The sequence below is a fragment of the Trematomus bernacchii genome, unplaced genomic scaffold, assembly GCF_902827165.1.
Source record: "Trematomus bernacchii unplaced genomic scaffold, fTreBer1.1, whole genome shotgun sequence".
Taxonomy (NCBI): Eukaryota; Metazoa; Chordata; class Actinopteri; order Perciformes; family Nototheniidae; genus Trematomus; species Trematomus bernacchii.
In genome coordinates, this window is record NW_022987828.1 from 3,115,225 (window position 1) to 3,141,277 (window position 26,053).

Here is a 26,053-nt window from a genome sequence, read left to right on the forward strand (position 1 = left end):
AGCGCATAACTCTAATCCACTTTGACCATGCAATTAACTTCCCCTTAATTGTCACCTGTCCATGGCTCGTTTCTTCTACACCAGTTGAAATAAAAGCTAAAATAACACACACCCGCTCATAAATCCACAAGCAAAGCTGTCGGACAAATGAGGACAAACGGAGGGGGGAAATTAAAATCTGCTTGGCCCCCTCATAAAAGAGTTATTATATTCAGTCATGCTTTAAATTGAGCTATGACTAATGTACCACCACGTTTTATATGCTCATGTGTCCCCAGAAGTAAATCAGTTTCACTCAAATGCAATTTCTCAAGGTGAGAGATTTCTGAGTTCTGAATCTTCTTGCTCGGTTTGGCAAAGTCAGCCCCATACACTGTTTTGCTTCTTACCCTTAATGTGTTGTTGACACTGACACTGTAACGTGTAGAGAGGGATTGGTGGCCCTTCTGTGGTGAGGGAGGGGGGTAGAGGGGGTCAGAACAACATGGAAGCGGCATAGTCGTGATTCAGTGCGACAGCAGCGCCTGGCATGTGAGGACAGCAGGCCAGGCGGGCGAGGCTGCTGCCTTTGATCTTTATTTGCTCCACCGTCTGTTTTGCATTTAAGAGCCTTGCTGAGCGCGAGGCATTGGATACACCTTGAATGGTTCAGGACCCCGTCCCCTTTTCAAAGACCCAGGATCCTTTTTCAAAGCTGAGGGGATCGGGGACAGAGAGGGATGATGTTTGAAGGAGAAGGTTCTGCGCTGAATGGGGCAGAGGGTCTCCCGGCAACACAGATTAGCCCTGATGAAAAGAGAGGGCTCTGTAATAACACATGATCAAGCTAATGGAGGATGGTGTGAGTGTGGGTGAGGGGCAAGGTAACCTACCCTTTTTTTTTTAAAGATCAGGGTCAACCCAGGGGTCAGGGGGCTGAGGAACAAAAACAAACATGTGCAGCAGCGACCCTATCATCCCTCTGCTGCTGCTCCTGACCTGTCAGATACATTTTGCAGGTCAGTGATGTCAACCGACTGTGACATCTTACACCTGAGAGGCAAAGCGGCATCATCACGTGGTCCTTTCCCAAAACCAGGCATGGAGCACTGACAGGGAGGCATCTCTCCCTCTTCAAACGGTGCATATATTTATCTTCTTGAACATCTCTATTGCACATTCCTCCCTGACACTACAGTGGCCACGGTCCAGAGCCGGCAGCTGGACATACTCTTGCTCTAGAAAGACTGATACAATTGATATAAATAACTGCCCTTTCCAATAAGAGCCACTTTGAGGAATCAATCAAATTAGAAGAAAAAAGTATTTTGAGAGAAACAGTGGAGGATGAAAATGTTGGTTATGTAATCCAGAAAAAAACTGAGGCTCAGAAACGGAACATGTAGTTTGTCTGTGTGGGAGGGAATCACAACACACAATTTATTTTGATATAGTCATCGAGGTTATTTAACAAATACAGACTCATGTTGAAATGTTCCTGCATGCTCACACGTCCTTCTGCAGAATTCTTTCCCACTCCAGTTCCTGTCAAACATGTAATTTAATCCCAGACTATAAATGTTTTAGCAGTCCACAAATCTGATCATGACGTTTATTCTGTCTGTTTACGCAAACTGCTTTCTTTTTCTGGAAAAGTTGACGGACTCCGTCTCGTATTGTGGATTTTCAAAGACAAAGATAGACACAGAAATTGTAGCAACATAGATTTTATTTACTTGTTGAGCACTGTAGAGAGCTGTGCACATGTTAGCATAGCTTATACCATTTTATATTAGTTGCATTTTCAAGTAAAGAGTAAACAAGCACGATTATGTTTTTTGTTGAGACTGGAAGTCAGCAGTGAAACAGCAAAACCAGAGGCACTGGTTATCAGAAATGTAGACCCTTACTTCTGTCAAGTACTATTCAACGGCACCAATTCATGGGTTTTTATACATAAATTACTTTTTAAGGATCTTTTTTAGCAAGAAAATACGTCTCTGTCGATGTGACTAAACAAATATAAATTGCGATTTTTTAAATGATGACTAAGTCATGTTTGGAGGTGGGATCAAATGCTGCTACCTGAGCACTTTGTATGTTTATGTGTCAGCATCATTCTGGAAGTGCATAGCTTGCTCCTTCTTTATAACTTTACACCTGTCAGAGAGGCTTTCTGTACATTTTGCATCATGCATTAGCTAAGTATTCACATTGTAAAACAATAAAAGCAAAGCATTCTATGGCTGAAATAATTATACAATTCATCATTGACTAAGATGCACATTATGCTACATGTTACAGTATGTTGGAGGATTAATAACGATATGTGTACATGGAAGTACATGTGTATGTGTTTACATTGTACATTCCTTTAAACTCTCACAGCTATAAACGCTTCACTCAACAATAACCTCGAGTAGCAGACATTCCACAAGGTGCATTGGAATAAAATAAGGTCTTGCTTTTTAAATTCCTAAATGCTTGAAAAAGTCACATCTGTTCAGCGTTACAAAACATGAACATCCACCCTGTTTTCCTAAACCATAACTTATGTACAAAAGGAACACTAGGTTACTTGATAACAGTAAGAAAAAATGCATCAAGGCAATGGTGCATCAAGTCTAATCCAGGTGACACTGGAGCGTGTGGGGAAGTTGTATAGAGAACATGCTGGAGGCAGACATTGGCAAAGGGAAGTCCTGTAAGTGCACTAAGTAGAAGCGAACACCCTCCCTCCTCGGCACCTGTTAAAACACTAAAGCATATTACTTCTGGCATCACAAAGGTGGTGGGGAGGTGAGGGCGGTGTGTGTGTGTGTGTTAGGTGGAAGGGTTTTGTGTTGGAGTATTGCTCACAAAGCCCAGAAGGAGGGCAAATGCGGCTCACTCCGCCACGCTCATCAGTCGACACACACCGCCTTCGATGGCCAAGCACTGTCCAGGAACGGTCCCAGGTGGCAGTCTGGATATGTGTGTCTGCAGGCATCAAAAACAAACACAATGAGAAGATTACCAAAGGAAAGATGTACATACAGAGAAAGACTTCATAGGGTAAGGAAACGCTAACAGGCTGTTGAACTCTTGGATTCCAGTAAATAGAAAAATAATAGCAACTGAAAGGTCCCCTATTATACTCTTTGTCATCAATATAGTATAGGTCTCAGATATATACAAAACATGTCTCTGAAGCGTTTGGCTCCAAATACCAAACAGATCGTGCATTGTAGCATCCCATAATCCCCTCTGTTTCAGCCCTGTTTCAAAAGTGCTGATTCTGTCTGTTACTTTAGATGAAAAATAAGGAGCCACTCCCCACGCCCCTCTGAGATATTTGGTTAAAAAGAACACAATGGTGCTCTAGGAGGAGATTCAGGTGATAAGGTGGGCAGGTGTTACCTTGGTTGGTGATTGGCTAATGGTTACACAACCCGAAAAAACATTTATGACATCATAAAGTGGCCAAAATCTGATCAGCTCATTTTCAGACGGGCTTTTATAAAGATGGACCAGGACAAAAAGAGAGGGGGTCTTTGTTCTTTGAATCTCTTAACACAGAGGGGACACTTATTTATGTATAAAGGACATGAAAAAGTGGATTTTGCATAATAGGTTACCTTTAACCAATATATGTATTGTTTTGATAAGATTAGAATGCAAAGAATATCAGAAAATGTGGTTTTTAGCCTATGAAATGGTAATTTCCTGGTGTTATTATTGTAGACACCACCTTTAATTAATCAATAATGGCATAATATTACATCGCAGTAAAAGTTGAGCTATTTTAGCTTTTTACCAGAGACTACGTTTTTTCTTCTGCTACAGGTCTACACTTCATCGGGACCCAAGCTATGCCAACATGGAGAACAAGGAAGTTCTTACCTATTTGCTTGACAAGTATGGGTGTAGTTTAAAATATTTCAATAGCATTTAAAAGGGTGATACATTCAACACAGCTAATATATTTGGTGTATAGAACACACATAGGACTAGTACTCTTGCATAATGGGCATATACCCCTAAAGTCTGAAGATGCCAAGTGAGTATTTATAGAGAGACAGAGCAAGTGGATGAATGGAACAGACTGCTAGTGTTTCTTTGCTCGAGCAGAGAGGAGTAAGAGGAGTAGGAAAGGGGCAAACACAGCTGTGAAGACGGGAGTGATGCTTCAACAGGGGGATCAAAGGTGGCCGACTCTCTTTGAGCCAATAATGGCCATCATCCTCCTTCCTCTCTCCACAGAGGGCAACGCTGGCTCCAGCTTTGGGAGAAGAAGAGTCCAGCCACTCATTTACCAGGCCTCTGAATTGGCCTGACATTACTCTTCCAGTGGCAGGAGCCTTCATCTCCACAGGGCTTCTTTTTGTGTAGGCTTGGACTATGGCCCCCTGGCACCCCGAGGGCAACTGTCACTACAATGGGACATCAGCCAGACAAGGCCAAGCACACATGGCAACAATCTCAGGGGCTATTACGCCTCCAGAACCCCTTTCTGGGTTCATCCTCTCCCCTTCATCTTCTAAAAATGAGGTTAAAGGAGGCCTTGTTTAAACTGTCTTGACTGAAGGTCCATAGCTGAGACTTCATCAACTAATGGTGACATGTCAAATGTTTTCCTTATGATGTTTGCTTGTCAGAGGGAAGGAGCTTTGCAATGTTCTTTTAAATTCCAACCACATTGAATACACAGCTGAAAATACACTACTGGGCACAATTAGCGCTTAGCTGTATGACTTCATATATTTTGCAGGAAAACTTGACACCAAATGTGCCCTAACCCTCACCCCTACGCGCAACCCTGCAGCATATGTTAAGACCTTAATTTTTTTTATTTCCGTCTGGAAAAAATCGGTCAACTTGAGTGACTAAGCAGGAAGAGAAAGACGGCTTACTAAACCAAACAAGAGAGTAATTACACCACCGCAGTGCTAAGAGCATCGCGTGCCTTTCACAAGCCGCCACGCTATTTCAGAAGTTTACAGGTTGCGGGGGGGACAGTGGTGAGGATGAGCAGTGCTCAGAGGTCACACAACAGATGTCCCAACACTTCTGTGACATCAAGTGGGCCAACATCACACAAATAATGCTGAGGCCTTACGTGTAAACACTGAATAAAAGTGAAAAGTGTTAAGAACACACATAGGAGTAATAATGTTGCACCTTTACTCTTTATACTTGTTCATTAGTCTGCAGGGGACACGCAATAGTAAAGCTTTTCCTTATTTTCTTGGTGATTCTTTAACCATTTGCAAAACAACACAGAAGGCTACTAATTAGAACTTTGGCTGGTCATTACCTGAAAGACATGTTTTTGCTTATTTCAATGAGTGATGGTAGCCAAAGAGATATGTTATACTTCAATCATTCAATTATTATTTTTGTACCTTGAAAGTTTTTTTTTGTTTCTCTTTGTTATAATAATAATAATTATAATTATTATTGTCGTTTGTTTTATTTCTGACATGTTCAATAAATTGACTAATACAAAATTAAAAAAGAAATCACAAATTCAATCGAACTTATAAAATTCAGATTTTTACTGATTTTAACATTGTCTGTTGGTGGGTCGGATTAACATCTAAGCATCTCCTTTACAATTTACCGAATCTTAACTCCAATTTACTATTGAACTGAAATATTGTAATGTAAAAAGAAAGCCAGGAGAAAATAAATGTATAATATATGATAGATGGGCTCCATATGAAGACACGCAAACCTACAGTGAGTCAGATGTCAACTCCAAACTCATTGACTGATGTTACCACATGACAGGCCTACGACAAATATAACGTGGAAAACGCAGCTCCATTGTATCCGTCAGAGAAAAACAACATTCTTTGGTGATATGTGTTTAGGAGCTGGCGGAGCCACACATTAACACCACAGCAGAGGAGAAATGTATCTCTTTCACTATGCCACTATTCTAGTGTTGTGGTTTTCACATTCTTGTCTTTTTTAAATAAAAAAACAATCATATTCTATTTATTCTCAACACGAATGATAGTAAAAAGAAAATGCACCATAGTAAAATACATTTGTCCTGTATTACACAAAGCAGACAATAACCAGGAGGCTGCGTTGCATGCCCTTTGATTTTCTTTGGCCTTTCACAGTTTCAGCGAGCTTTATAGTGGTAATAATGTCCTGGTGGAGGGATCTGAGCCATGGCGGCGGTGCTGTGGATCCTACACTTCTCTTTCATCTGTCCAATCATGAAAAACAATAAAACAAAAGTCTAACTGTTTCAGAAGCGCCGCCACTGGCCCGCTCGCGCAGCTTTGTGTAGTTTTATAAAACGTGGCTCGGTGTTCTGATGTGCCGTCCAGTGCAAACACAGGTGAGCGTTTGAATGAAACCAGATGCTCTCTCTCTCTGCAGCACTTGTGCTTCATGGCGATTTTACAATGTAATGTCAAAAAGATTATAATACATACTCAACTTTCCCTAAAACAGTATCTGATTGAGAAGTAATAAAAAGCTCAGAAGAACTGCCAGTAAAGTGTCTGAAAGAACTGGTCTGACATCCAACACATTTTGGACTCAAGTTCACTGTTTCCTGGGTTTATGGAACGGTTTTTTGTCAAAAGAATTATACATGTACAAATCTGAGAATGAAAACACTGTGAAGGAAAGGTGGATGGACAATATTAAACCAGCCTGACTTCTGTCCTGCTACTGTGTATCAGCCCTTTCATGTTCTTATCACGGTGAGGCAGTGGAAGATGGACTCTGCCTGGTTAGAAACGCCCAGTGGGATGCTCACAGGAATGGGAGGAATGTCTGAGGAATAGCAAATGAGGCAGTGGATGGCTCCAGCTCTAAATTCAATCTCTGCAACACTGAGCACAGAAAATGTAATGTGTATAACCAAGAATAATTCTCAAGCAACGAAGTAAGAGTTCAAGGGGAACTGTCCTTTTTGGAAAGTTTTCATCGGCACATATTTTTGACCAAACACAGTCAAGGAAGTCCCTATTGGAAGAATTTGTTTTACACTGCTGGTTTGGCATTCAGCATCCCTTATACACTGAAGAAGACTGTCTATGAATCTGTCATCAATGCCATGGACATGCAGGTGCCACCTCCTGGGCCTCCATAGTATTCAGATCAATTCCTAGACTGAGTTAACAGACAACAGACATCATGACTGGAGCCTAGTCGCATTATGGGTTTCCATCTCTGGCTCACCAGATTGGAGAGAAAACAGATGCTCTCTTATTGAATCCCCTCAATGGACGACATTTTGGCAGGGAGCGGGGGCCAACTCTGGGCTCAGCTGGGGGACAAACGGGTAAAAAGCTTGTTTGCACCCAGTGTGGAGGCGTGAAGGACAGAACAGCCAGCTTCTCTGGTATGCTGATGATGAGAGCCATGGAGGCTCATGGGAGCTTGGTAGAGCAGTGTGAGGTTTGGTGGAGCAGCTGTGTATCTCGACTTCACTCTCCAATATCACCGTGTCACCAGTGCCCCGCTGAGAGGGAGTGGATACCGTGTTCCAGGAGATCCAGAAACCACTGCTGACAGATGATATTCCTGGATCTTCATCCACTGAACACAGTTCTTCATGCAAAAAGTGCTTACATTAATGCATGTGGGGTGCCCAGTTTGAATTTAAGGGCATGCAAGTGCCTAAGTGTGCTTTTCTGCTCCTCTGTAGTTCTTCACACTGTTTTCTAATATATGGAAGGGCAGCTTGAAGCACTGTGGTAAAAGGAACATTTTGTGGAACATTGGGAGAATAAATAATATATTCTTCCTTTACTTGACTATTTAAAGTCCACAATTTCTAGTTAGTATATAGGTGACCAACTTCTCCTCTATCACCTAGTTAATTTCACTATATCACGAGTCCAAGGACAGTAAATGTAATCCCTTGCACATTCAAATTGGAATTCATTTTTATAAACAGCACATAGATACAACTGCACTTCTGCACATTTCACTGTCAATCATTGATTTGTTGCATGTCTCATGACGGTAGTGCGAGAAATGTGCCACCAGAAATACCACACCCCTGCTCATGCTTGCTTAACTTCCAATGAAATACTAATTTTCTAGCAACGTAAATAAAAACAAAGTGTTTGGTGGTTGAAGCGCCCCTGCACAGTGCACAGTCAACTGTGTTCTGCTCACCTCTTGACGTTGGCACAGGCGTGAAAAGGGAGCTTGCTCACATTCCACCTCAAATCCCAATACACAGAGCACATCTGACAAATATGCAGATTGATACTGATATTCCCCGTGGTGCATGACTTTCAGTAAACATTAAAGTACTTTTAACCAGGTAGGGGCAGAGAGGGGGACTGACGAGAGAGATTGACCAAGGGACGGGGGAGAGGGCTGGTGAGGGGGCGGGGGAGGCGGCACAGAGGGCAAACACTTTGAAATCTGAACCCGGCAGGAACAACAGTGCCTTCTCTTTATGCAGAGTGACAGAGATACATTGCCAAACAAATCAGTCAGGGCCGAGGCTCCATTTACAGCCAGAGGGCCAGAGCATCAAGCCATGTTGCTAAAGAAGCCACATTGACTGATTCAAATAGCACTTCTATGTGCCAAGTGGCTATGCAAATTATTTTTAGAAAGTAAGGGACCTGTCAGCCAACACACAGGCAGCCTAATATATTCTTGAATTATTTGTCTTTTTTCTACAAGACTATAAATGTTACGTATAATTGAAAGAGTTACGAGTACCATAATCCAAAACCTACAGCATACCAACATGACAGCAGGCACAGGTGGAGCAGAGGCAAAATCCCTACCCACGCCACAGTGACTTGGGGTGGCCTTGGATTGGTTGTGCCATCCAGTGACCAAAAACCTTCAGTGTATGAAGGGAAGCTGGTGAGGGAGTATGTACCTGTTGCTATACTAGCTACTGCTTAGGAATGGGCAGTGGTGTCTGGTGAAGAAAGCATTAACCTGTCTGTATTTTCTCACTTTGACTCTCCCCCAAGTCAACAGTGGAGTTAGCATGTTCAAAACCTGCAGTTTCTCAAGACTTTGATATAAATGGTGAGGAAAAATGCAGATTTTTGTTAGCAAAAAGTAGGATGACTGGCTCATGCAGGTGAATTGAAGGAACAGAGACAGCTTAGTTGTAAGTCAAAAGAATACCAGGCCCATCATATAAGCAGCAACACCCTACTTTGTGTAAGGAACCAAGTTTATAACATACTTGTTTCCAACCAAGCTGTCACCATGAACTCAAACATTCCAATTCATTTAGCTTGTCAAGCTAATTGTGACGCTCACCTTCGCCTTGCTATCTTGGGCAGACATGTAGCCAACACACATGCTCTCTGTGGTGTGACTCCATAGGAACTCCACTGTGAAAACACAAAGCAAAGGATGATTAGGACAGGAGAAAATGAATAAATGTAAACAAACATTTTAAAAATGAACAAATATATAAATAAGAAAAGCAAGGGAAAGAGTGAGGCTAGGGGAGAGGACAAACTCTTACAAAACACAAGTTCAATTTCACAAAATAAACCAAAATCAAGAGCATTTTCTTCTGCCAGTAAAAGGTTTGGCAGGAGACTATGTGTGCGAAACTGCGATAAAGTCTGAACATGTTCATCATCGTGAAAATATATGACTTGCAGTTGTGACATAACTGCAGAGGAAGGTAACACTTTTGAGTTGTGAGAAGAAATTACAGCCCCCAACGATGTGGTTGACATGCTGTTTATGCTTGTAAATCAACACGGAGCCCTTCACTTTCCACAGTAATCTGAGGGTAAGCATTTTATTATTCTGTCCGACATAATGTTTAATCAGAATAGCGCTTCTCTAGTTATTTACCATCATGATTGATTTGTCATTAAGATTTCCCTTTCTACATTGGAGAAACATCTGCTTTACTTTTATCGGTGAACTTGAACTCATCTACTGGTTTCTTTCGAGCTGACGGCTTGCTACACATCATGTTGAAATGACCACAAAAGGGCAACATTACAACCCAGTAGTTAATGATGTGGCCGTAACTCTGGACGACCTTCTGATTAAGTCAGATTCAATGATTGTTGAAAGGTTCAGAAGCTCCAGGTAGAGAAATGAGATCCTCAAATACAATCAGCCAAACTGGGCAGCGTTCAAAAGGGCTTCACTTGAAGAAGATTAGCTGTTGATTCCATAGTGGGAGGTCTGTTTGAATCTGAGATGAAGGGTGTGAAACCAGAGCCTGATTGTGCGAGTTAAAACACAGACCACCCTCCAGGAAAGCCGCAGTGCCTACTCCCCCCCCCTCCTCACGTCAAATCTGATGATGGATTTTTAAATATTAACAGCCAAATATCTGCATACCACAAGCTGCAGGGTGGAGGTTTGAGCTTGATCATTGTTGAAATGATTTATGTCTCACCCAGTATACCCTGAATATTTTGAGATGGCGGAGATTCCACACATCTGCAGCAGCGCAGGACAATTACTCCACCCAACACACGATCCTCACCGGCCAGGAAGGGTGAGCCTGGACACACAAAGAAAACACCACACATGAGACACATAAACATTAATGTTAAAAATGACAGTCTTGTATACTTTAACTCTCCACCCTAACACAACCAAGCAAAGATAACAAGTGAGAAAAACTAGACAAAACACAGCCATTTTAATCCAATTAAGGTGATCTATGAGAACAAACTCCTTCCATTTTAGTGTTGGCAAAGTTAAACAACTGAAAGCAATTATTCGGCTGTATTTATTTTATTTAACAATATAAAATATGCCACTCCATTTGTGTGGGGTAGGTTTAAGCAGATAATGACAAGTAGTGTATGTTTTCCCACACTGCATACACTGTACCATCATTCATTTAAAGAAATCACCCAGCTATATAAAGACCTTTGAGAAAAAGACAAATGTATGAATGTAGAATAAGAACCTCTCTTTCTTCCCGATTAAACTTAAGAAGAGGAAAACGGAATGAGGTGTTTTGTATATAAAAAGAAAACTTGGATTAGCTGATAATTGAGGGGTAATATAAAACAAAAAGTGGTTAGTTTTATAAAAGAACAAAGAGAAAGCAGCTACAGCATGAATTGAATCGTCTCCACACAGTAAAAGGAACAATGTGTGCATTGGATGGAAAAAATGTTGTGTCTGCCTGCTGTTGTTTCTTTTTTACATTTCACGCTAATTTTGGTTCCATGTCGTAATGTTTCTTACACTCTATAAAACTCTTGAGTGTAGCTTGGACGACATTCACAAAAAGGCTCTTAAATTAATTTTGTTACACATTCCTTAATAACTCGGACATCTTTGCATGCTGTAAACATGAGAGCAATTGAATTATTTTACAAAAAGAAAAAGAAAAGAACCCAGCTTGATTCAGCTATTCTTGAGTGTGGATACTTGTTAGCTTGTGTATGTACAGAATGAGAGGTACTGTAAAGACAAAAATATCTAAAAAAAACCTGAAAGTGTTGCCGTTGAAGATATTCTATTTTGAAATGAAGACAAATATATCCTGGAAGTTGAGTGAGAGGCCTCCACACCACAGACACTGCCATCAGTGCAGGCAGGATTTATGGAGCTTTGTTTGACTTAATGTGCATCTTGAAAGGAAACAGCAGGAGAATTAACTTCAAATTGACTTCATCCAGCCCGTCCAAACGTCTGGGTGTTACAGATGTCCATGACAAAGCCAAACAGAGACGGACTTCTAAAGGGGGCCAAAACAAGGCAGAAACCACCACATGTTTCCACATGTCCTTTCTTCCTCTGCTCTGTTTTCTCTGAGCTCTAACAGTGGTCATTCACAGGCGAGCCTAACACAGTTAACAAGAATTTCTTAAAACTGACCACTTCTGAGAAAATGTGGGAAACAAAATACACAACTTCACATGAACTTTCAACAAAACAATTTATGTTTTCCAAAACCATCTTTGGATGTCATCTGTCCTTCGTGGCCCCGTTTAGACAGTGTAAAATATCCATAAATCAAAAACCGTCTCGTCCAATTTCATTATTTCCAAGTTTCCATTCTTGATGTTATGAAATATCTATTAGATGCAGGTCTCCCTCTGTGCATAATTATGTTTTTTCGCAAACACATTCTTAGCTTACAAATATGTGTGTATGGAAAGTAGTGTCTACATATGTGTGACTCACTGATGAATTTGTTTTGCATAGCCTCCAGCAGTGCTTTGTGGGCATCTTCAGACTGCAAGGCAGCAGAGCATTCCCGTGCCAGCATGGTGCGAATCAGATGCTCTCCACAGCCTGGCAAAAGACACAGACACAGTTAAATCCCTTATCATTAACTTGCATTAACTCATTTCTTTGTTGCTAGCATGCATGCCTTCAATAAGAAATGCACAAGTTTACTTTCAGAGAAATGGCAAATGTTTCCAACATATAATGGAAGACACTACACATTTAAAAGATTCCCAAATAATGTAGTACTGCTGCAATCCATTTATTATCTTCTCAGCAGCATGAAATCTTTATTGGCTTTAATATTTCAGGTAAAGATGACAGCACACAGGGGCTACCAAGTAAAACTGCCTTGCTCAAGGGCAGACTGACAGTAATTGCTGAGGGAGGGTTTGTGTTTCCCATCAAGCTTCTCTTCCAGGATTCCCAGCTGGTGTGGGAATTTGAAACAGCAGCCACCCAGTATTAATTCCACTTCTGTAAACTCCAGTAAACTCACTGTATAACTGCAGTACGTCAAGGCACACATGAAACATGCATAACCTTTCTATGTAGTCATCCATTTTATATTTTTAGTTTTTTTAAATGTACATCTTACCATTAAATGTAACTGTGTAAGATGATTACTAAGGCTTAAATGGCCAAACTTGAAAAATATATATTTTTTTTAAAGGTTGAGGCAAAACAAGACTTGTATTAGAGCCCCGAGACTAAGACATTAAACATGTGTAGGTAGATATAAGGGACTGCCTGCATGCAAAATACAAAAGTAAGAATTCTATCTCTTAAGGTTGTAACACATTTTTTCTTACAGTCCTAGCAGACAAAGCTGCATAATAAAAAAGAGGTGACAGGAGGATGTACTAGGACATGAATCTATATGCTCTGTAGTTATGCTGCATGCGGTACAAAAATAGTCCAGGGAAACTAAGAAAGCTTTGTTTGAGTATTAAAGCAAACTTGGAAATATCAAAACATGGTCAGCCTGTACAAATGAATCCCCCTCCTTACCTTACATTAAAACATGGCAGGTGTTCCTTTTTACATGTTGGATATTTGCTACTTAATACCTTGTTTAGACGAAAACAGATAAACGTTCTATACCTACAATATAATCTTTCTCAAATTTGAAGTCTGCCCGCACTTCAGAAATCTAAAAGTGCAAACAAAACACATCTGGCAAAAGCTCCCGCAAAACCCCATAAAGACGGAGGAATATAATCTTGTTGTTTCTGTAAAAACAAATGAATGCCTCATAAATATCAGGTAACTACAACAAAACTCAATGCAGGTTGGTAACTGTGGAGACCAGATGCCTGGAGCGATTTGAAGTTCAGTTTTTACGAGAGCAGAACGTCGGATTGGCCAGGTACTGTTTTTCTGTGCTGTGTTTACCATAAACTGCTCTGTCCCAGGAGAACAGGATATTATGGAAATGCAGCAAAATGCCAAGACTGAAGCAGCACCTCAACTGAAGAGAAATGTCAAAAGAAAAGAGGCCAACAGTCGGAGACACAGTGTGTGACAGCCAACAGCAGCAAGAGTAAACAGTGAAGTGCGTGAGCCGTTCTCTCATGGCCTGCAGCAAAGCTAAGCCCAGGCCAAGCAGTCAACACATATAAAACAATGACCCACATGAGGCGCATATTACAGAACACACTAAAATGGAGGGGGTGGCAAGGCGAAGTGGTGTTGAGGTGAAGGAAAGAGAGACTGACATACAGTACAGGGTGAGGACCGGGCTCCTCCAGTCAGAATGAAAAAGGATTGTTTTTCTGTTTCTTTTGATGGAAATGCCTTTCATGTTAGGAAATTAAAAACAGGTGTTGTACTGGAACACACATTATGTTCTCCATACCCATAAGGGAAGCTTTTTTTTGTAACATCAAAGGAAAGCCACAATATAGGAGGACAGGATGGAGGTAGAATTACACACAGAGAGCAAACATCTACACTTCATCTGCTGGGATAATTGATGTACAGTAGACTATTAGTGGCCGGCTTTAACTGCTTGTTCAATGTGATTACAGGATTAAAGGGATTTATCAAATTAAGTAGAAGATTACAAGTGAGAGACCTTTGGTACAAAACTGTCATCATTGTAAATGCACAGAAAATATTTAAAATCACTATTAAGATAGTAAAAAATCATCGGGATTATAATGCATTTAAAAAGTGTCTCAGTTAAAGAGGCCCTATTATGCTTTTTGGGGTATTCTCTTTCCTGTAGTGTGTTATATAGGTTTTTGTGCATGTAAATGGTCTGCAAAGGCTAGAATCCCATAGTTCCCCTCTCCCACACACTCCCCCCCCCTGCCTAAAACGCCAGGATTGTAGTCCTATGTTTTCCTAACGCGACATAGTGACATCACTTGCGCTTCTATTTGCTAGTACTCCAACACATTGTATGCAATTGGTAAGGGGGCGGATGTTTGACCAACTACAACACAGCTGCCCAGCTAACAGAGCAGACTGGTTTCAGACAGAGGGTGAAAAGAGGTGCTGCAGCAGACCTTTCTGAACATTAAAGCAGTTAAACATGTCGCAGTAGAGGCACAGAATACAATTATGAAACCTGAAGATTAGCATTATAGGGCCCTTTTTAATGTGCCAGACATTTTCAGAACTAACAGAGAGATAATGTGTTCTGGGCCAAGATAGCAGATAATGCTTTTGGTCTTTCAGGACTGTAGCTATGATTACAGAATAGAGTCCAAATATTTGTTTTTGTGGCTCACTATTGTTGTTACTCTATCCCACATTTCTCGCTGATTGCCGGTTATAATATATTCAGACAAGCTTTGGCGGTGCAAAACGCTGGGTATCTCAGCGCTCCAAGTACATACGAGTCAAGCTTCAGCCTGTCTGATCAAATCAGCTCGTCTGAACTGAAATGCATTAGGCTACATATCCACATCAAAAAGGTCTAAATGTTCCCCAGAAGCTACAGTATGTCAAAGACGTCTACACATCTTCAGGAAGCGGGCTATTATGGCTTCTGTACCTCACCTTCAAAACCATAGAGCTCACAACCAGAAATGTTGCTTTTTAGCGAATGCATGCACTCTCATTTTTGAGAAACACTAAGGCACGGTTGTTAATATGTTCAAAAATATTGCAACTTGTTTTGAAATGGAATATTGGTCTAGAAATGAAACGTTTTATTTTCTTTTTCTTTATAAGTTTAACATGCCGACTTGTAAAGGCTGAATCATTTTAAATTCCAAAATTCACTAGGCCCTTGCTGCCAACAGTAGCAACACACATTTACACTAGAGAGGTTGTCAAGTGGAATCCCACAGAAACACATTTTCTCACTTAGTCCCGAGTGCTATATAGTCATAGTTCTCTCAACAGATAGTTATTTTGAAACGTTAACATAACCTTTCTTACATAATTCTTATCGGTTAAACTTGGGTTACTGCTTTCGGAACCATATCATTCGGATTTTAATTCTGTGTTAACAAAAACAACCACCTTCATCTTCCTTTTTCTCCTCCGGCAGGAGTTTTAAAAATGGTAGTGTTAGTTTAAATTAGATTCTGATCTCCTAGTTAAACCTCCATAGATTGGTAGAATTAAGGATAAATCCCTTTTGCATGTGATGTTATAAAGTTATCAAGATACCATAACACAAATAGAAACAAAAATAAAAAGCCCTTTTTGTCCTAAATATTAAACACATGGCAATATTTACTTTGGGGGGGCTTTTTTTGCAAAGGTTAGGAACAAACACATTAAAAGATTGACTTGAGACAGCATACTGCATATGCTTCTCATAAGCAACTTGTAACTGATTTAATTTCCAAGGATGATACCACTCATTTAGACCAGCCAAGTTATGATCCAAGGCTAGATAATTACACTTGAAGTTTGCAAACGTATCGTGTTTCTGCTGCACTCCCAGAGGTTCTGCCTATCATATCTACAGCAGGTGTCCCATGTCAAATGTCATTGCAAATCCCAAGAGCTGTGCAATGCACCTGGCACGCAGCTGACGAACGGAGAGTGGAGAATGATGACTCAATCAGCTGAGGAAGTGACTGATGAGAGTCACTCAGCAGGAATGGCTGGAGGTCATCGGAAAGTATTATAAGGCTTTTTGAAGTTTGACTCACCGAGGCTAAATACGGGGCTCACGTCGAATAAATATGTGTTTCGGATTCATATTATCTCCAAAACAAAATGCAGGCATGTGGTAAACAATAACGGTGAGGGGAAAAGTTAGACACACGACTGCAAAGTAGGTTGTAGAGAGTGTGCTGTGGTATACCTGAGGTACTCACTGCTGTAGAGTAAGGGTTATTAGAGGCATTTTCAGCCCAGCAGCCACATCCATAATGAGCAGCCTGAGAGAGAAAAGAGAGGAAATAAATACATTTTAGATGAAGGGGAGTTGTAAAAGTTATAACAATTGTCTTTCTCTTTGAAGTGCTGAAAACATTATTTATTCTCAAATTAGAACTATGAGTAAGGCATGCTCATAGCCGAATATAGAAATGTAAACCTTGTAAAATACAGGCTGGGGTGGTCAATTCAGCCTAATTTACATTTCCACATCATTTCCAACATTAGAACAACATGCCATACTCATGACTCTATTGCTCTGAGCTTCAGGGTTTTTCAACAGTAATAGTGTCAATGAGGTACATCTGATTCATTCACACTTTTGTCTCCATTGTTAGGTTGTTGTTCATGCTAACTCAAACCTTCCTGTAGCTGCCTCAAAGTAAATGAGTCGCAACACACAGAAATATATTTAATGGTATTTGTTGAGTTTGAATTAAGACATGTAGATGAGGACAATCAGAGTGACATTTTTCTGTTGTGGGTCAAATCATTAATTTTCACTATCTGTATTAAAAAGGCAAAAACACACAGTCCTGGCTCATTGTTGTTTAATGGAGTTGTTATTCCCTGTTTACACATCTGGCAGGAACCATCTTTTCATTGACATGTGCTTTTGAACACTTGAAAGCATTCTTGACTTTTGTCACTCTTTCGCCTCATGAAACAGATTGATGCATTTGATTAAATGGTGGAGAAGATTTAAAAACAACGCCATTTCCTTCATTTTAAGTATAAATCAAACTATTTTTGTCCATTAAATGTCTGCCTCCAATCAGCCTGGTGCAGACAGTTTGTCCGGCTGCTGCGGACAGACGGACGGACACACAGACACACAGACAGACAGACAGACAGACAGACAGACAGACAGACAGACGGACACACATACACACAGACAGACAGACAGACAGACGGACAGACACACAGAAAGACAGACAGACAGACACACAGAAAGACAGACAGACAGACACACAGAAAGACAGACAGACAGACGGACACACAGACACACAGACAGACAGACGGACAGACACACAGAAAGACAGACAGACAGACACACAGAAAGACAGACAGACAGACGGACACACAGACAGACAGACCTGTAGAAAGTTGAGTAATTTTTCCCACTGGGTTTCTGGTTAACCTTATCACATCCCACAATATCAGTTAAGACAGTGTACATAAATATTGATTAATGACGTGACGTAATGAAGGCAGGGAAAAACCTATTATTGCATGCAGCATATCATTATAATTTGCCACACTTTTCATAATGGTATACTTTATTAAATAGTATTTCTACAATATTGTACTATAATATTCATCTTAAATAGGACACATTGAAATAATGACATGCCTCTCCAATAAAGGCTTGTTTAAGCGTTGTAAATTATATTATATTATTTGTTCTGTGTAAAGACATGAAAGAAAAGGAGGAGATGGAGCGTACCTGGCCCACCCTGCCCGGATGTTTCATGGCCAGACCCCCACTGGACACTGCCGCAGCTACGTTCCCCTCCGAGTCGACCACCACGGCTCCCACCGTGTCCAGGCACCCTGAACCATTTTCCTACATCACAGTAAAGAGAGGAATCACATCACAGTGAAAAAACCCAAAATACACTAATTCAAATACATTTCAGGCAACTTAAAGGAGATAACATCTGAAATGTTCACATTCTAAAGCAGAGGCATCATCTTTAAATAAGACTTTTCCAAAGTGAACAATGTTATGCATGCATTTTTTATCCCTAATCCTTGCCCTTCACTTTTCATCAAACATGTGCTGTTGTGATTTTAATCAGCTGTTCGCCTTCCCTGATTGCAGTTTCACGACTCCGTGATAAATAGAGTCCTACAGGGTAGAAAGCAGGATACACGATCAGAGCTCCACTCCTACCAGAAACTGAACATCTCTATTGAACCTTGGACTTAAACGCTACAGCGGTTCCCATCTGTCTTAAGCTCTCCTAAATCAACTCTGTCTCTCTGGCTTTTGAGGCCAAAAAGAAGCAGAGCCAACCATTTTGAAATGCTACAAAGAACATCCTGTCATTCCTTATCAGTGTCCTTAAATGAAAAAGAAACATCCACAGTACATTAAATAATGACTGTAAAACTTAATGGCATCGTCAGAATGATTTTGAATTGCTTTAGATTTTCTTTAACAACCCTGCAGCTATACACCATCACGAGACAGGTGCATATATTGCAGAGAAACATTTTTTTTTTTATTGGTTGGCAAAATGACAAAGGCATAAAAAGAACAATGTGTTAAAAAATTAAAACCAGACTTGCTACGATAATGTTTTTTGTTGGGACCCATACGCATTTTTAGAAACAAAATGAGGATATTTCCTTAACAATATGTCCACTAATGTAGAACATTAATGACACATTTTGATAAGGAATTTATTTTAAAACAACCTCAAATCAGCCATGGCTTGCATGTGAACAGTCAGAGTATGAGTTATGTGCAGTTCAGTTGTAGCTTAATTGCTAAAAATGGTCACACATTAATCCTTATTAGCACAAGCAGTTTTGTGTAAACACGTAAGAGACAGATGAGAACAGAGGGCAACTAAAATCTTCATTAGACTAATAAGTCATTTGAGACTCATTCAAAATCCCTTGCCTAAGTCAACATTGAATCCTAGCTGTTACTCTTTCTTCCAGTGTATATATCATTACTATTGTGGATTGATGTAACTGACCTAAACAAACAATAATACTGTTCAAAATGAGTTATAATGAAGCACATCAGGCTTTGGCCATTAACACGTTTTACTTCATTTAACACAAAGCATGTTCGACCCAAGATAAACTCTCCCACCCTGTTCTGTGCTGATGGCACCAGTGACTTTAAAGCAGAATGAGTGTTTTTTCAGCTAATTTCTACTCAGTTGATCATCAACTCCTGCTGTGCTGCAACTTTGCACTAACTCTTGTCAAAACTTGAATCATTTCTTGGTATCCTCTGTGCACCCTTGTAATGCCATTTCCTTTAATGACCCTTTGTGAATGTGAGATCATAAAAGGCAGAATATATCTACAAGTATTAGTTGTGGAGAGTCATTCAATTCCTTTCCTGTATAAAAGAACATATTCTACTTGATGTTTCCTGCTTTTTTTAAATGCAGTTTGATGCCATATTTCCCCATGCTGGTTAGGGATCCTCGGTCTGATGCTGATGTGATTTGTTATATTTATTTATTAGCGAGGTTTTTTTTACTGCATTCTGTATAGTTATTTCACGTAAGTGTAAACAGTGGCTGGATACTGTCTCTATTAGCTTATTAACACCTTAGGCTATGAGGGGGTTTAAAACACTTTTAGCAAATAAAATGTGTGATTTCAGTTTCGCATACAGGCATTATATCACTTCAATCCCCACAAGGAGGTATTGATTATTAGGTGGTACAGTCATGCTATTTGCTGTCCACTAGGGGTTGGTGCTTTCTCACTCAAGAAATGCAGTAGAGAAAGAATACAATTGATAAGTAATATTACAAATGTTTGTATCTTAACTGATAATAATAATGATAACATGGTACTCACAGTTTCACTTGATTGTCGTCTTTTCTTTGCATGCTTATGACCAGTGTCCATTTTTTCTGCCAGCTCCATCTTTCGCTTGTTCCTCTTATACGCAGATAAACTGAACTCTGTGATTTAAACAAAATTATATAATTTATTAAACACATCCACATCGATAAAAGCACCTCTGCCAAAGGTTAAGAGAGCACTGTGTTTTGTTTCAGTTTTGCAAAAGGAGCATATTTCTGAATCAGTGCAACCAAACTCACTGGTGGCCATTTTCTCTGAAGGGCACGGTGGTATTCCATGTCCGAGGGCCCAATCATGTGCTCCTCGCCCCACTAAAAAGCTGACAAAGCAAAGCAAATTAACAAATGGATATACTCACTTTAAAACAACATTCATTAAAAACCATTATAATCACCAGGGTGGTATTCTGCCAGCTGATAGTTTCCCTTTCTGTGCTTCACTCAGAAGACGGTTTGCAACTAAGACCGGGTTCTTAATACCTGAAGGGAAAGTCAGAATCATCAGAGGGCTAACAGTTTCTTCTAGCAAGATACTTGGTAAACACACACAGTAATCCTTTAGTCATATCATTAAGTCTGGTAGTATAGGTCAACTGGATTTATTTTGTACATATTTGTTAAGTTTACTTAGTAGTTGCACATTTTCCTTATTTCTCAGTAACACAAGAACGCCAATGAATGCAGGATTGCTTTTAATCTATTTAAATCTTATGAAAAACACTGGTTGGCAGATATTTTTATATCTAAGCTAACAAAGTTTCACTCATCATGCCCAAACAATATGTTAAATGTTACTAGATGAAGACGTGGAAAATTAAAAAAATCTGCTACCCTTTGGACAAAATGTAAAGTGCAGCTTTCTCCCCTGGGCTGTTGTTGTGTAGGGAAACATGCTTTTATTGAACACTTTCTTTATTAAAAACGTTCTGAGTATGTGTATGCGTACATATTAACAGCATTTCTGGTTGTTCTCCAAGTAAAAAGTGGGTGGTCCCCCATTGTTTATGAACCTCTACAGAAACTCTGACATGCAAGAAATTAAATGAGTGAAACATATGCCATTACTTCCAGCTGACTGAACTTGCCACAGCAACACAGCAATATTACACACAGATCAGTGCATGTGTAATAACTCACCACTTATAGCTCCAACCGCCCCGTAATGCAGCGACTTCCCATCCATGATACTTGCATCACATTCAATTTCCCCGGACAAATTAAGGTTGGAACCCATGCCGGCATTTGTAAAAGGAGAGTCCTGAGAACAATTAAGGACAAGGAGAGCCTAGAATAAAACTATATCTGCAATAAACCATATTGTCAATCTTAATATGTTGAAGTAAAGTCATTTTTTTCCAATAGTTTGTTTGCCAAATTCGTAGTGTAATGGAAATATTTGACCTTTGAAATCAGCAGCTGCTGCTGAATGTACTGCATTTGGTAGATTATTTCAAAACAATACTTTGAAACAGCTTATCACCAACTAAAAATAAAATACTGGAAGAGATTTAAATCAAGACAATTCAAAACATTTTACAAAATCGTCACAAATGACCGATGGTGATCTACTCTGTGAAACGTGCCAAACAATGCAATCATTTGCTCTTTAATTTAATAACAAAGCAACATTTTCTTTCAAGCCGCAATCTGGGTTTTTGTGCTAAATCACCTTAGAACTTTGGCTGATAAAGTTGTGGGCTTGAGGCAGTATTAAAAATAGCTTTGCTTTTAAAACGTTGATGCAAATATATCTGAAACTTTCTATTGTAATCTTAAAAAACACGAGTGCTTGCTGCACTGCATTTTTCTGCACAGCTTTACAGCTGCAGAGAGTTCATTGAGGTCATTGTTCTTTATTCCAAGCCTGCCTTGAGTAAAATCATCTCTTACATCATCCAACAGGATATGCGTATATGCATTGGAGGCTGGAGCTGAATAAAGCTGTTTTGGATAAACACATACACATGTCAAATTAGGTTTCTTACTTTCACTGAAAAGTTGGTCGGTTGTTATGTCCAATTTAGGTAATTCAATCTATGCAAATCATGTTGTTACTAAATACTGAGTTCATAAGTTAACTTTTTATAATAAAACCTGGAACAATAATAACTAACCTCAAGTTCAACCAGTGCTGCGGCCACTGCTTCCACTGCGAGGGCCCCGGCTTTGAGTCTGTCCACAGCCTGGAAAAGAGAGACAGCCTTGTTGAACGTGCAACAGCTTTCCACTAAAAGCCGAATGCACCCATTGCTTATTTCAGCCTTTTGTACTTTCATTACCTAATTTCATCAAAGTCAGTTACATAAGGATGGGATATGGACAGAAATAAATCATTTTAACTTTAATCTTCAAAGCACCTGATTTGTTTTCTAGCCCCTACATAATCAAACTGCTTTGCATTTATTGGAAATACTTATATATCCTGCTAACTAACAAACATAACACAAATGTAACTCCTTGACAGAGCAAACTGGGATTTTAAGCCTCATTAAAAACTCCAACTTGGAGATAAAACTAAGGTAAAGACACGCGTAAAACCTATAAGGATCCTGGATTTAATTAGGTTTACCTTGTATGTGTATATGTAAAAGGGACATGGGAAGCATGAAAGGATAAGACCCCTTGTAAAATGTAACTATTTGGCCATAATTCAAAGTAGTTAATCTAGCGGAAACTGGGCACAGCTCATCACCCATCAAGAACATTCCTCTTGTACATATAGGGTGATTGAAGGCCCATAAGGTTGTTTAATAACCATAAGAAGAACCTGGTTCAGAGTGCCAAAGAACAAAGACTTTCATTCCAACAGCAAAATGATCTTAATACAGCCAAATGAAAACTGGAATGACTTCAAAACAAGATCAGGAAAGTGCTTGAGTGCCACTGCCAAAACACAGACTGAAAATATATGTGATGCCAATATCTTGTTGATTGAACTGATAAAACAAGGTTACTTACATATTTACTGAAAACATCAGATCAAATGATAGAAAAAGAAAAAAACAAGTGTGTACCAAACTGTAGTAGAGGGAAGTTTACACATAGTATTTTTGCAACTTTTAGTTGACTAATGTGCTGTTACAACCAGAATCATTTCTCATCAGAGCAACTGTTGACTATTAGATAAAAAAGTTGGCCTCATCAAAGCATGAACAAATATCTCTGTTTATATTTATATATCACATCAAGAAATGTGGTAGGTTTACTTTGTATATGCGAACCTGGAAGATAACGGAGTGACAGTATAATTATTTTTTACTAAGATGTTATCAACAACAACATATCTGGCATAGTTTCAGCTAAATTAAATATAATAGTGTAACAGCAGCATTCTTTCATTTTATTTAAAGGAAAGCTATGCAATGTTTGATATATGCTGTTGCTTTGCACGCAGTAAGTATTTAACAGATCACATACTGTGAACTTCCTAAACCTTGATTGAAGTAATACAATTAGGGCTGCACGATATATCATGTCGTGACGATAATCGCGATATTCACATCGCGTGGATGTGCGATTTAAAAAAAAAAAAAATTATTAAGTAGGCAAATTAACTCAAACACGTCATGTTACAATTATTTTGCTGCTTGCTACAAAAGGAAAACTTGCGCGGCTCTCATGTCAGGGGTACTTGAGTGAGTGACATGCAGGCTCTGCATGCACAGCAAACCACCAATCACAATCAAACGGACCCGGTGATTAAATGTAAAAACACTGAATAAAGTAGTTTCATGTGTTTCTCCAGGGCAGTTCGGCGCTGCTAACCGAGCTAGCTCAGCTTGTTGCTCTGATTAGTTAAGATCCAGACGTCCGTGACTAAAATCCTTCATCCGGTTAAATATAGTTAAAAAAATACCAATTGTATAGCATTAAAGTTCAAGAAAGGATGGTTTGCGGAAAGAAAAAAAACGGTCTTTTCTTCAATTCCTGTATGTTTTCATATCGCAATATATATCGCAGCAGGGAAAAAAATCGCAATGTCAGTTTTTTCCAATATCGTGCAGCCCTAATACATATAATAACTTTTTTTCATCAAGAATAATGCAGATTGTGTGTAAAACAGTACAATGTTATGGTGTTTGTTAGCACACACACAACGTTTAATATAGTGATATCAATAAAATAAACGTACCCGCTGGCAGGCTCTTTTGCACACATGCTTGTACTCTTTGGCCTTAGATTCAGAATGGTATCCTGCTCCTAAAATTACACAATGGGAAAAAGCATTTCATCATTGATAAAAGGTGATAGTGACTTCCAATAAGCAGGAAACTATATTTGGAGACGTAATGCTGCTTTCTATGTATTTCTAATAGGCTCTTATTTCTTCTTGTTAGTTATGGGTTGCAAACTCACCTGCATGCACTAGAACAAATCCACCAACACATTTTGGCGTTTCATTCTTGTTTATTTCTTCTTGTTTGGACCATGAGTTGCCCGGTGGAGAGGAAGGCTGCTGCTCTTCCGCAGAATTCATTAGACTTTCCATAACCCCTGCATTACTTGACAAGCCTATCGTGGCCTATCACAGAGTGGTAAGAAATCCATTCCCATTGTACACCTGTGAAAAATGAATAACAAAAGAAAATGAAACATTGAGGAGTAATAAAGGATACGATTATTTCATGTTTTTGATGCAGATGTACAGATGTTAGGACAATCTTGCTAAGCAGTATGGTTGTCTCCAGCTCTGGACCACAAACACATTGACACATAAGGGCATGAGACAGGTTATAACTTGGACCAACACTACAGCAGAATCTGATTATACCGACAGTGAATGGATTGTGTGTCCAATGTACAAACACGACTACAAATATTATATAAATACATGTAACTTGTAGCTAGCGTTATCTAAACATATGCTATTCATATTAGAGATCAACAAGGCTACAAATCAAACTTTTGCATATGATTAGACGCTGTCACCTCATCTCGTTACACTAAGTTGACGCTATCAACTTTCCAAACAGTTCCCGTTATTGTATCGTTACGCATATCGGCTTAAAGTTAGCGCATTAAAACACATGTTATTTCGTTTGTGCGACGTGCATTTTAGTGATTAAACAAACGACACTGAATTAAAAGATGAGTTATCTCAAGTCCTGTGTTTTCGTTAGCTTGTTAGCTAACAGCTCGCTAATACTCCAACAAAACAAGCTTAACTTACAGTTTTCACTTCTTTCCTATCAGGGACAGAACTGCATGCTAACCACGATGATACCAGGCATGTGTTTAATACACATTAACGGTAAATGGACTCATAAATCTAAGTAAAACAAACTTTAACTCCTCTGTGCTGTAGCTAAACGCAGCTAGTTAGCTAGAGCATTAGAAAGTACTTCCTGGTTCAGATACATGTTGCTAAGGAAGTGCGTTCAGTGCAAACAAATGACACACGTGGATAAAGCGGCACAAAAACATCTCTCTCTCTTTTGAAAATAACAAAATAAGCTGCACAGAATAAAAATTGTACCTTTAGATACAGGTAAAAAAAGATTTAAATGCATTTAACATGTGTTTTCCTGCAGACAACATGAATGCAGAAAAGTCAACAAAATATTATTGAAAACGAGAATTAGGAATATTAAACATGAGACAAAAATATACATCTGTGAATAAAACAACTTTTAACTGAAAAGGCAAGTTAAAAAAAGCTATTTATAATGCTTAAGTAAATCAAATAATGGGGAATTGATTCTAAAGCAGTTTAACATATTACTCGTTGCATAGATTTAATTGTGAAAAAACTAATAAAAACTGCACCCTTGTCAGTCATGCAAACTCCCAAAATAATTTCTAGTGGTGACTGGCAGCTGCAAAACTATACTAACACCATGGATGTTTTTCACCGCAGAGAGGTTATCTAGCATGAAACACACTCCTTTATGACGGATAAGCTTTATTATGTGTCCCAGGAACCATTTAGGTAAACCAGCATTCATCATATCAAGACTCTGTGACTGAATATATTACATTACACTATGTCACTTGTTAGATGC

At 39.4% G+C, this 26,053-nt stretch overlaps 1 protein-coding gene across 1 annotated transcript; it reads right to left on the reverse strand.

Moving 5' to 3' along the window:
- Window positions 1-1,690: 1,690 nt before the first annotated feature.
- On the reverse strand, window positions 1,691-25,409 carry tasp1 (taspase, threonine aspartase, 1). The gene is made up of 14 exons (XM_034152398.1): window positions 25,222-25,409; window positions 24,408-24,612; window positions 24,184-24,251; window positions 22,166-22,234; window positions 21,189-21,309; window positions 20,447-20,531; window positions 20,292-20,371; window positions 20,044-20,150; window positions 17,936-18,055; window positions 16,415-16,490; window positions 12,097-12,207; window positions 10,346-10,453; window positions 9,235-9,308; window positions 1,691-2,958 (listed from the first exon to the last, which is right to left on the reverse strand). The coding sequence occupies exons 2-14, from the start codon at window positions 24,538-24,540 to the stop codon at window positions 2,866-2,868; spliced, it is 1,245 nt and encodes a 414-aa protein (XP_034008289.1). The 5' UTR covers window positions 24,541-24,612; window positions 25,222-25,409; the 3' UTR covers window positions 1,691-2,865.
- Between the last annotated feature and the right edge of the window lie 644 nt (window positions 25,410-26,053).

Excerpts from the sequence above, each read along its gene's own strand:
- tasp1 (XM_034152398.1), bottom strand. The coding sequence starts at position 24,540 with ATGGAAAGTCTAATGAATTCTGCGGAAGAGCAGCAGCCTTCCTCTCCA. Across the intron at positions 20,372-20,446 it reads GCTGGCAGAATACCACCCTG|CTTTTTAGTGGGGCGAGGAG; the intron begins GTGATTATAATG and ends TTGCTTTGTCAG. Across the intron at positions 9,309-10,345 it reads AAATATTCAGGGTATACTGG|TGGAGTTCCTATGGAGTCAC; the intron begins GTGAGACATAAA and ends GTGTTTTCACAG.